Genomic DNA, 12086 nt, shown 5'->3' with positions numbered 1-12086 from the left:
AAGCAGTAAAGATGCTGACCTTAAAATTGGCTTATGAGAAAACAATTGCTGATTGCAAAAAGGCAGAAATTGTATGGTGTTAATGATAAAAGGTTCAAGGTTTGGAGGTACTTTTGAAAGGAAAATAGAAAGGAACATTGGGACATTCTTGGGGATCTCAGGAGCTTGAAGAATTCACCCAAACTTACAGATATTGCAGAAGGAGCCAATGGCCTTTTTAAGCACCAACTGCACAAACAAAAAAGGGAGAGTCAGGAGGAGAGACTCACCCCACAGGAACAATTGTATAAGGCTCTGTGTACTCTTACTCTTTTTTTTTTTGTATTTTTCTGAAGCTGGAAATGGGGAGAGACAGTCAGACAGACTCCCGCATGCGCCCGACCGGGATCCACCCGGCACGCCCACCATGGGGCGATGCTCTGTCCACCAGGGGGCGATGCTCTGCCCCCTCCAGGGCGTCGCTCTGTTGCTACCAGAGCCACTCTAGCGCCTGGGGCAAAGGCCAAGGAGCCATCCCCAGCGCCCGGGCCATCTTTGCTCCAATGGAGCCTCGGCTGCGGGAGGGGAAGAGAGAGACAGAGAGGAAGGAGGGGGGGGGGTGAAGAAGCAGATGGGCGCCTCTTCTGTGTGCCCTGGCCGGGAATCGAACCCGGGACTTCTGCACGCCAGGCCGACGCTCTACCGCTGAGCCAACCGGCCAGGGCCTACTCTTACTCTTTTTAACATTTCCTCATCTGGACTTACTGCAGCCGAGAGGCATTTTACCAGCAGAGCAATGGCCTAAGCCTCTCATGTTGTATCAGGATATATTAGCTGGCCCTGAGTGGCAGGATCCGATCAAATTGCTAACCTGAGGGCGAGACTATGTTGCAATTTTGTCATCAACTGGTCCTCTGGATACCAGTGAGGAATGTGAAGCCTTATCATGAGTTAACATCAGCCCTTAGGAAGCAACCCGGTTCCAGAGATGCCAAAGCTGATAGTGAATCCACCTCCGGGAATGAACCTGAAAAAGAGGAGGAGACCTAACTCAGGGAGCACTTGACATCACCTGGGGAGCTTTGTCTAACCCAGTGTGCTGAAGAAGTTTTGCAAAATAGAGGCATGCCTGTGACCCCTGAAAACCTGTTTCTCTATGCTTGCCCTTCACCTCCACTGCAACCACTGCCACCACTGCCACCCATAGAAAGATGTCCTCCTGAACCTATTGAAGGTTTGAACCATTATTAGACAGCTCAAACAACAAAGGGGGAGATGTAGAGACCCTGCATAGGAACACAGAACAGGGACAGAGTTCAGTGCCTTGAGGCAAAACCACAGTGGCATCACTGACTGATGGAAAATATTGAACGCGGTACCGTAGTTATGTCACCATGACATTTGATAGTCCTATTTAGTGAAAGAAATAATCAGCGTAAGAAAAATGTAATAATATACATTTAAAGAAAGTTAGGGCCCTGGCCGGTTGGCTCAGCAGTAGAGAGTCGGCCTGGCGTATGGAAGTCCCAGGTTCGATTCCCGGCCAGGGCACACAGGAGAAGCGCCCATCTGCTTCTTCCCCCTTCCCCCTCTCCTTCCTCTCTATCTGTCTCTTCCCCTCCTGCAGCCAAGGCTCCACTGAAGTAAAGTTGGTCTGGGTGTAGTGGAATAACACATTGCATGGCCTTGGATGGGAACACAAACAACAAGAAAAGACTGTTTTGCCAAGAGAATTGTTTTGTGACTTGAAGGCAGGTCACTGAAATGGGTCTATGTGACTGAAGGCAGTTGCTGGGCTTTTTCTCAGTAAAACATTCTCATAAGATACCTGTTCCTTTCACAGTTATCCCTTGAGATAAAGAGAGGAATGTTGTGGAAACCATAGAAGCAATAGCAATTAATGCCTTTTGATATTATATTATTATTAAGCTATCATGCAGATGTACTCCATGTATCTTTAAGTAAAAGTTATGCTTGATGTTATGCCAATTTCTCAGTAAACAAGCTTTTTGAAGTCTTGTGAATAAAATTAGGACACAGCGCGAACTCGGGGCCATTTGCCTGAGCGAGCGGTGGTCCTTTGCTAGTCCTTGATGATTTCATCTGCTGATCTCTCTCTCTGCGCCCCCGACTCACAACAGCACCCGGGCACTGAGGCTGGCTCCATGGCCTCCGTCTCAGAGAGAATGGCTCTGATTGTAGCAGAGCAACACCCCAGAGGGGCCAAGCATCGCCCTCTGGTGGGCATGCCGGTGGATCCTGGTTGGACACATGCAAGAGTCTGTCTGCCTTTCCCCCCCACCCCTCACTTTGGGGGAGGGGAGTTAATTTATACATTGATTGTTACTATATTTTGCAAAGCAAGTAAGTTGCATTTTGAATATGTTTAAAGCATGTTTTATTTTAATTTATTTAAAAACCTATGACATAGAATTAACTTAGTTTGCTAATTAATCCTTAGTTTTGCCACTTATCAATTTTTAAAATTCATATATTTAAGAGTTCTGTAGAAACATAATTTAAGACAGTTTGAATTGCAAGTATTTTTTAATAACCCCAAAGTCCTATGTCATATAACTTAGACAGTTCTTACTAATCTTTGCAGTAATGGTAATGTTCATTTTTGTACACAAATGCCAGGTAACAATTAGTAATATCCAAATGTCTAAAATGGTCATGATATAATTTTTAATTAGTGAAAAATGTCTGTAAGGACTTTTCCTAAAAATCCTTGTAATGTTGATTGTTCTAAATATTAATATTTTCTTTTATTACATTTACATATAAACATATTCAAACTAGAGGGTTTTTTCCTATTCTTATTTTTTTCTCTTAAAGTAGAGATTATGTAAGTTTTTACTGTATATCTTATAAGATACTTACAACATTTGGTAGTTGATGCTTTTAAATAGCAATTATAGTAGTCATTTTTATCAAGATAGACCTGAAAGGATAAGGATATCAAGATAGACCTGAAAATTTAATGTAGTTGTTAACTTTCCATATTCTTATGAAAAAGATTTATTTATTTTATTTCTCAAATATTTATTGAGGGCCCATATGCATACTTAGTAGCATTTTAGGTGCTTAGGATACATCATAGTACAAAAAAGACAAACATCCCTGCCCTTCTGTACTTACATTCTAGTGGGGGAAATAACAATAAATAATGAACATAATAAATAGTAAATGACACTGTATGTTAGAAGGTGGTAAGTGCTATAGGAAAAATGGGAAAAAGGGCATTGTGAATGCTGATGGGTTGCCACTGAAACACACTGGAGAGTGATGCTTCGGTAAGAAGCTGACATTTAAGCAAAGACTTTCTTTTTTTTTTTTTTTTTTTTTTCATTTTTTCATTTTTCTGAAGCTGGAAACGGGGAGAGACAGTCAGACAGACTCCCGCATGCGCCCGACCGGGATCCACCCGGCACGCCCACCAGGGGCGACGCTCTGCCCACCAGGGGGCGATGCTCTGCCCATCCTGGGCGTCGCCATATTGCGACCAGAGCCACTCTAGCGCCTGAGGCAGAGGCCACAGAGCCATCCCCAGCGCCCGGGCCATCTCTGCTCCAATGGAGCCTTGGCTGCGGGAGGGGAAGAGAGAGACAGAGAGGAAAGCGCGGCGGAGGGGTGGAGAAGCAAATGGGCGCTTCTCCTGTGTGCCCTGGCCGGGAATCGAACCCGGGTCCTCCTCACGCTAGGCGGACGCTCTACCGCTGAGCCAACCGGCCAGGGCCAAAGACTTTCAAAGAGGTGTATCAGTCATCAGCTGATATACGTATAACAAACTCCCAAAACTCAGTGGCTTAAAACAAACATTTGTTTGCTCATGAGCTGGTCTTCTGGATAGGTGTTTTGGTCTGAGTTAGGCGTGGCTTTTCCCTGTAGGGCTCACTCATGCACCTGTTGTCTGTTGTCTGCTGCTGGATAGCTGCTATCTGGCTTTCCTGATCTTGACTGGGCTCTCGTGACTGTATGGGGTCTCTGTTGGGACAGCTTGACTCTGCCACATATAATGTCTTCTCCTCTAGGAAGTTAGCCTGGACTTGCTCTCATGGTGTGCAGGGATCCGAGAGAAAGTGGAAGTGCCATAGGGCCTTCCGAGGCCTGCCCTCAGAGCTGGCACGTTACTTCTGTTACATTTTGTTGTTCACAGCAAGTCACAAGACAAGTCCAGATTTATAAAAGGAAGAGACAGACTTGACCTCTTGATGAAGGAGCTGCAAAGTCGCATTGCAAAGGGCTAGAGATACAGATAGGGACAACTGTTTTTGCTGTCTTCCTACAGAAGACAAGGGAGAAAGCTTTGTGGGTATAAGGTTGGTGGAAAGGATGAGTGAAAAGTGAGGTGAGAGTGTGCCCAGTTTTAGAAGAACAGGGTGGCTAGTGGGGCTAGAATGAGGTAAGGAGAGAGTAGTGGAGGAACAAAAATAAAATCAAATAGAGTTTTTTGCATTAATGAAGACTTGGCCTTTAATCTGAAGGGGATGAGGAACCCATAGGATATTTACATATATAGATAGATAGATATGTATATATATAGATATATGTATATAAGTATATATATGTGTGTGTGTATATTTGTATTCATACTGCTTTGGTTTCTCTGAGCATCTTAGGTTTATGGCTTTCTGTCTTTCATAATTTTTAGAAAATTTTCCACCTTTATTTTTTCAAATATTTCTGTACCCTCTCATTTTTCCACTTGGGTGGTGCCTGATGTCTCATCCTCCTGTATTTTACACAGATAAACCAGTGCTTACATTTCCTCTCTCCTTGGAAAGGTCTGTCTTTCTTTGGATTTTAGACTACTTCATTGCCCTGTGACCTTAGAAGTCTGATGGTTCAAGAAAAGTTATGGTTATGACTTTTTTTTTTTTTTAAGATTTTTTTTCATCAATTTTACAGAGAAAGAAGAGAGAGACAGGAAGTGAGAAGTATCAGCTCATAGTTGCTTCACTTGAGCTGTTCATTGGTTGATTGCTTGTTGTATGTGCCTGGACCAGGCAAGCCCAGGGCCATGAACCAGCGACCTCAGTGCTAAGATTGATGCTTTCTCCACTGCACCACCTCTGGCCGGGAATGGTTATGATTTCTTTAGTTCGTGCACCTTCCCTTATTCTTAGGGTAGGAGCAACATTTTCCCAATTCTCTACTCTATCAGAGGATTTTGAGTAGAGACAGGACATAATCTGACTTATATTTTAACAAGAGCAGTCAGGTGACCATATTGAAAATAGACTGAAGGGTGCACAGTAGAAAACAAGGGAACTTCCTGCTATTGCAGAATTCTTATGTTTTGAACTGGGATGAACAAAGGATAAAAAAGTAGAAATTCTGGATATATTTTGAAGGTTGAACCATAAGGTTTCCCAAGAATTGGTTGTGATGTGTGAGAAAAGAAAAAAGTTAGGTGATTTCAACATTTTTGGCTTGAGCAACTGAAAGAAACAAATTACTATTAACTGAGATAGAGTATAGAAGGACTGATTTTAAAAAAAGGATTGGGGTCAGTTTTATACATAGAAATCCAAGTGGAAATGTCAAATAGGCAGTTGTTTGAATGACTCTAAAATTCAGAGGTAAGATTCTAGCTGGGGATACAAATTTGGAGTTTGTCAGCACATAGATGGTATCTAACATCTCTTCCTCTTCTTCCTACCCTCCGCTGGTAAGCCAGTGCTTGCATCCAAACTCTGCTTAGAAGGGTTTGTTTGTCCTTGGATTTCAGGCTACTTGTTTGCCTTGCAACCTCAGCTCTCTGATGAGCTCAACAAAAGTTATGATTTTTAGAAAGGGTGTATGTAGAGACTTTCTAACAAGCTCACTGTATATAAGTATTTGTCTTATTGCAAATGCTATGATGTTTTCATATAAAAGTAGATTTTGGGTTTTTTTGTTTATAGGAAAACCGTCACCTTGGTTATCAGTTGATACTGCCTTGTATATTCTTAAGGAAAATGAGAATCAAGCAAACCTACAGCTCATATGTTTTACTGAACTACAAAACAGAGAAGTATACATATTTATTTTCTAATGTTTGATTTAAAAATATAGTGTGAACTCATTTGGGGACAATAGTATTTTTTCTATATATTATATATACATTTTTTGTTTTGTATCTTTTCTTCCAATTCAGATACATACAATGCCTAAACACTATGCATATCACATAGGCTTAATTAATTGTGAAGGATTTTTTCTTGTTCACTGAGATTTAAGGATTGAGTCTTACTTAGCAGTCATAGCTTCATAACTTTAAAGTTGTATGACATTGTATTTAACTTTCCTCTTTTTTAAGTGCCCTGATGTCTCACATGTGATCGTTTTTTGTCATATTCTATAAAAATGGTTGATACTAGTGGACTTTTCCCCCCTAAATACAAACAATTCAAGACTTTGGAAAGTTGCTTTAGATGTTTGTCTTATACTACTACAGCAAAAAAGAAAAACTTCAAGATTACTATTCTCAGGCTTGACTCATCACAGGGTTCAAAAATAGATTGAAGAAAATGGTTTTAAATTATTTTATTTGTTGCCCATAGGGTTGCTCTGATCTTTTCTAATTATATATTTATATTTACTCAGAGGCCAAATATGTGAGGCAGATACATAAATGTGGCTATTTATTTTATGAGGACTACAAAATACATCTTCTACACAACAGGAATAATACTATTCAAAGGCTTCCTGTAATATATTTAATCTTTATGTGGGTCCAACGACAGACAAACATTTCCCTGATGGAATGTTATATAAAAGTCTTTATTGTGGGCTTCCTAACAGACAGTAATAGTTATAGGCAAGAAACAAATAAAATGACAGAAGTTAATGTTTTGACTAAACTCCTCTTCAGAGATGACTACAAAGTTAAGTTCAAAATAAAACATTGTCTAAAACAATAGCTTTTTCCATTTTGTTTTGGATAAAATTACTTTCTTATGAGACTGCATGTGTAAAAGTGTTGGTGCATCGTGAGCCTGTAATAAAGCTTGAATGAGTTTCCATTTACTTCTTTACTATATAGGGTTCTGGTTATCTGTACTATGTCATATTTATAAAGGACTTTATTTTTAGTTTTAGTTTCACAATTATTTTCTTTAAGAAGAGTTTTGTCCCCATAAAAGACTTTCCATTTGCCAGCCACAGTGGCAATTCAAGGTTATATGTGGAGATAAGGGAGGTTTGTGGGATGACATATATTAGGAAGAAGCAAGAACTGTTTTTCACTCCTGGATGTCAGTCTGATCTGGCCAATCTAAAAGATTATGGCTTTCAAAGGATGGATTTGCTCAATCTTTAGTCTTGAAAATGGTCCTGTGTTTTATTAGATTGCTTCTTGCGTTAAAAATAGGACATGGTCAGTTAAGATGGTTGTTTCCTTTGATTTGTGAGAGCAGAAATAAGGCTGATCCTAGAATTCAGATGAGCAACTTTATTTTGAATATGAGTACCCAGGATAACCTAAAATATATCAGGGTTTTGAAAGTTTTTGAACACAGTACCAGACAGAAATCCCTAGAGCTATTCTCTGCTGAAAGGCAAAAGCCAACAGAAAATGCTTAGATTTCATATATTTGACAGAAACAGTCCCTAGGTTTTACAAGAAGCCATCGGGCTTCAGAAAACACCTAGAAGGCCCGTGGAGAGATACCATGTTGCTTTCTTTCAGAGAATAGGTGAATATAGCATTTTCCTATGCAAATATCCTAGCACTCATTATAAATATTCTGTGATGGAAAATAATTTTGTGTAGTTTTATCTGGGATTCTGCCATCTTGTTTTATAGTCCGTATTACGTAGTAGTAAAATTCTGGCATGTTTGTCTACATATTGGATTATTACAAATATGACTAATTTATATAAATAGTTAACTCTTTTGAAATATTTAATTCTTATATTGTGTCATTGAAATCTGACTTACAAATTATATATTTATATTTGAATCGAATTAGGGAACTGTAACCTGGAAAAATTATTCTAAGATCTCTGTCTTTGCTTCCTATTGAAGATATTTGCATCACAATCATTTTTTAAGATTATTGGGGCCCTAACCAGTTTGCTCAGTGGTAGAGTGTCGACTCAGTGTGTGGAAGTCCCAGGTTCGATTCCCAGTCAGGGCACACAGGAGCCTCCATCTGCTTCCCCACCCCCCACCCCCCACCCCCTTCTCTATCTTTCTCTTCCTCTCCAGCAGCCATGGCTTGATTGATTAGAGTGAGTTGGCCCTGGGCACTGAAGATGGCTCCGTGAGGCCTCCGCCTCAGGAGCTAAAAACAGCTCGGTTGTGAGCAGGCCTCAGATGGGCAGAGTATTGGCCCCAGACAGGGGTTGCCAGGTGGATCCTGGTCGGGGTGCACATGGAAGTCTGTCTCTGGATCTCCCCTACTCTCACTTAAAAAAAGATTATTGGGGAAGAATTATAAACTATCTAATTTCTTACCTGTTATACCTTTAGGCATTTAAAAATATACATAATAGAACTGCATTATAGAATTATATTTAATGGTCTTATACTAAGGTTACCATTGAAAAAAGATTTTGAAGTCTGTAAAGATTGATAGAACCATAATAGAATTGGTGAATATTAATTTTAAAAGTTAATGCTTCTTTTTCAGAAGGAAAATTAAAAGTCATTGAGACTTACAGTGCTTTTTTCTGATTTTTTTCAAAAAAGGTTTTTGGATGGACTGGTGAACTAGGTCCTGGAATTTACTGGTTAGTTCCTTCCACAACTGGATGTAGGCTGAGGAAAGAAAGAAAACCAGTAACAGAAGAAGCCCAGCTTGTATATAGAGATGAAACAGGGGAGTTATTTCTTACTGAGGAATTTAGGTAAGTCTTGTTTCTTAAGGTTAGAGCTATAACACTTAGATTGAATATATATATACATATATATATATATATATGTATATATATACATATATATATATATATTAATAGCCAGTCTTCCATCCTTTCCTTTGGCCAGTTGCCACCCTCGTCCCCATGATTCTAATTCAATAATGCAGCTCTTTCACTAGGCACCTAAAAGTGACCTGCCACTCACAGGTCTGGGATTGCCATTCATTTTTGAGTTCCACACTTTTAGCCAGTCAGCTTTAGTCATACATCTACCAATTTCTCCTGCTGAGGCACTGCCTTAGAACTAGATCCTGCTAGTTGCACTGTTGATTTATGTAACTGTCAAATATGAAATCCAAGCACTTAAGTGGTTCTCCCATGCCCTAGATATACACAAGATCTGGTAGGTAGAAAGAAAAAAGTAGATTGGAGAAAGGAGAAAAGAAGGAACTACTATTAATTGAGGTTCTACTGTGTGCTGACATACTATGATTGCTTCAGAAGCTTCTTTAGCTCATATAATACTAGACTAAGTAAAAATATATAGTTGGATATATTAGGTTTATAGTTCACAAAAACTGTTCAATACCTTGATATTACTTCCTTTTAAAAGTTGTCTTTATAGGAAGCTCCAGTCAAATTGCCTTGGAGACAAATAATTACCTATTTTTATAATTTTAGGTCAGCTTTATCAGATATATTTGAAGTAATTGACTTAGATGGAAATGGTCTTCTTAGCCTGGAAGAATATAATTTTTTTGAATTGAGAACAAGTGGTGAGAAATGTGACAAAGATGCGTGGGCTGTCTGCAGAGGTAAGCATTTTTCTTCTAATTAATGGATATGTTAAAAAATATATGTAGTCCCCCTTTCATTCTTTTTTTTTTTTTTTAATGTCAAAGTTTTTTTTTAATTTTTATTTATTTATTTATTCATTTTAGAGAGGAGAGAGAGAGAGAGAGAGAGACAGGGGGGAGGAGCTGGAAGCATCAACTCCCATATGTGCCTTGACCAGGCAAGCCCAGGGTTTTGAACCGGCGACCTCAGCATTTCCAGGTCGATGCTTTATCCACTGCGCCACCACAGGTCAGGCCCCCCTTTCATTCTTATGAAGTAAAATGTCCAACTTCTCCATGGAATATTATTATAGCAATTAGGACAGTTTAAAAGTAGTAGCATTGTTTGGAGACCATAAAAACTTAAGCGTTTTTTTATTTAAACTGGAAGTTGGTATAGTACTCAAAATAAACTATGAATTGCAGTACTTAATGGTAATTTTATTTTTAGCCTGTGTTCTTTGGAGTTTGGAATATGAAAACTCTTTGTCCCAACTCTTGATACTAAAAGGACTGCAGTGGTTAAGAGCCCCACACTGTGCCCAGGAGAGGGCAGCAAAGAGCTAACAGTCTAGAATTTTACTAAAAATTAAGATGTTTCTAGGAGGCCGTTTATACCTTTTAAGAATTCTTTACTTTTTTTATTTGAGTTAAATTAAGAAAGGCAGGAAAACCAAAAATATCAAAGAAAATACTGAGAATGAGGCAAAAGCAGTTGTCACTTAGGAGGAGTGTGGGAATTAGGTAGGGCTTTGTATTTAAGACAAAAATGGAAAGGTCAAAGGGGAAAATAAAAAAAACAGGCCTGACCAGGCGATGTCACAGTGCATAGAGTGTCGGACTGGGATGCAGAAGGACCCAGGTTCGAGACCCCAAGGTCGCCAGCTTGAGCGCGGGCTCATTTGGTTTGAGCAAAAAGCTCACCAGCTTGGACCCAAGGTCCTTGGCTCAAGCAAGGGGTTACTCGATCTGCTGTAGCCCCACGGTCAAGGCACACATGAGAAAGCAATCAATGAATAATTAAGGTATCCAACAAAAAAACGAATGATTGATGCTTCTCATTTCTCTCTGTTCCTGTCTGTCCCTATCTCTCCCTCTCTCTGACTCTCTCTCTGTCCCTGTAAAAAAAACAACAAACAGATGGGATATGGAAAACAGAATTTGTTCTTAGGGCAGTTAACAGAATATAATCCATAACAAGTAGATGTTTATTATCCATATTCTAGACTAATTCAGGAATTACACATATCTAGATACTTCTTGGTGAATTTAGTTTTACTTACAAATAATATTTAAATAGACATACTTATATTTGTCTGGGACAGTTATTAACTCCTAAGTGTTTCCCATTATCTAACAGTTTTTTAAGGACCAGGGGACAGTTTGGTTAAAATTAGAGTCATTAGGCATATAGTGGTTTCCTTAAATCTGGCACCATCCACATTCCCTGTTTTGAAACATCACTAGTTTTAGCGGTATTACATGAAGTCATCTAAATTCTGCTGCGTTTACATGGTAAATATATATATATAAAAGTTTGGAATAGGCGCAGTGGATAAAGCGTTGACCTGGAACACTGAGCACTGAGGTCGCCGGATTGAAACCCTGGGCTTGTTGCCTGGTCAAGGCACATTTGGGAGTTGATGCTTCTTGCTCCTCCCCCTTCTCTCTCTCTCTCTCTCTCTCTCTCTCTCCTCTCTGAAAAAGAAACCAAAAACCCACAAACTTTGGAATATATTTGCATTATTTGTAACCAGAATTTGTTTAGAAACTAACTCATGCACTGCGATGATTATTACACTGAGTTGTGGGAATTGAGAATGGTATCTCTCAAGCATGTTTTGAGTCATTCTTATTCTACTTTTACACAGCTCATAGATTCATAAGGCCTCCTTTAAAATAAACATTTAAGAACTTTTGTCGCTGGCTGGATAGCTCAGTTGGTTAGAACCTCGTCCAGAGGCGCAGAGGTTGTCAGTTCGATCCCTGGTCAGGGCACAGGTAGGGGCGGATCAGTGTTCCCCCTCACCCCCTCCCTCTCTCTCTCAAATCAATAAAATAAACATTCTTTTAAAAAACAGTAAAGAAAAAAGAAAGACCTTTTGGTTGTTTTGACAGAGAATTTTGACACAAAGAAGAATGAACTAACAAAACAGGGCTTTATGGATCTGAATCTAATGGAAGCAAATGATCGCGAAGGAGATCCTCGGGACCTTTGGGTCACTCTGCTCTCAATGGGCTACAATAAAGGTCTGGAATTAACAGAGGTAAAGTAATCTGAAAGATTCGGAGTGGGTTTAATGTACATAATATTTTACCCCATGAATATTTTCCTGACACGTGACTTTTGAATTGGGCATTCAAATTCTTGAATTTCAGCAAATGAATGAATCCTAGATGCAACAGCATGTTTTTGTTAGTTTA

The 12086-nt window shown here is 39.5% G+C and overlaps 1 protein-coding gene across 3 annotated transcripts in view; it reads left to right on the top strand.

The window, feature by feature from the left end:
• EFCAB7 (EF-hand calcium binding domain 7) overlaps window positions 1–12086 on the top strand; it is a 46669-nt gene that overhangs the window by 23470 nt on the left and 11113 nt on the right. For 2 of the 3 annotated variants that reach the window (XM_066268988.1, XM_066268987.1), the window contains exons 8-11: window positions 5889–5998; window positions 8660–8817; window positions 9508–9641; window positions 11781–11929. In XM_066268988.1, coding sequence (XP_066125085.1) covers window positions 5889–5998; window positions 8660–8817; window positions 9508–9641; window positions 11781–11929 — 551 coding nt within the window. The remainder of the gene's footprint in view (window positions 1–5888; window positions 5999–8659; window positions 8818–9507; window positions 9642–11780; window positions 11930–12086) is intronic. The other variant, XM_066268989.1, reaches the window with a different exon arrangement.

This window comes from Saccopteryx bilineata, chromosome 3 (assembly GCF_036850765.1).
Source record: "Saccopteryx bilineata isolate mSacBil1 chromosome 3, mSacBil1_pri_phased_curated, whole genome shotgun sequence".
Classification (NCBI taxonomy): domain Eukaryota; kingdom Metazoa; phylum Chordata; class Mammalia; order Chiroptera; family Emballonuridae; genus Saccopteryx; species Saccopteryx bilineata.
The sequence above is the reverse complement of the archived record's forward strand: the minus strand, read 5'-3'. Positions and strand labels throughout refer to the sequence as shown.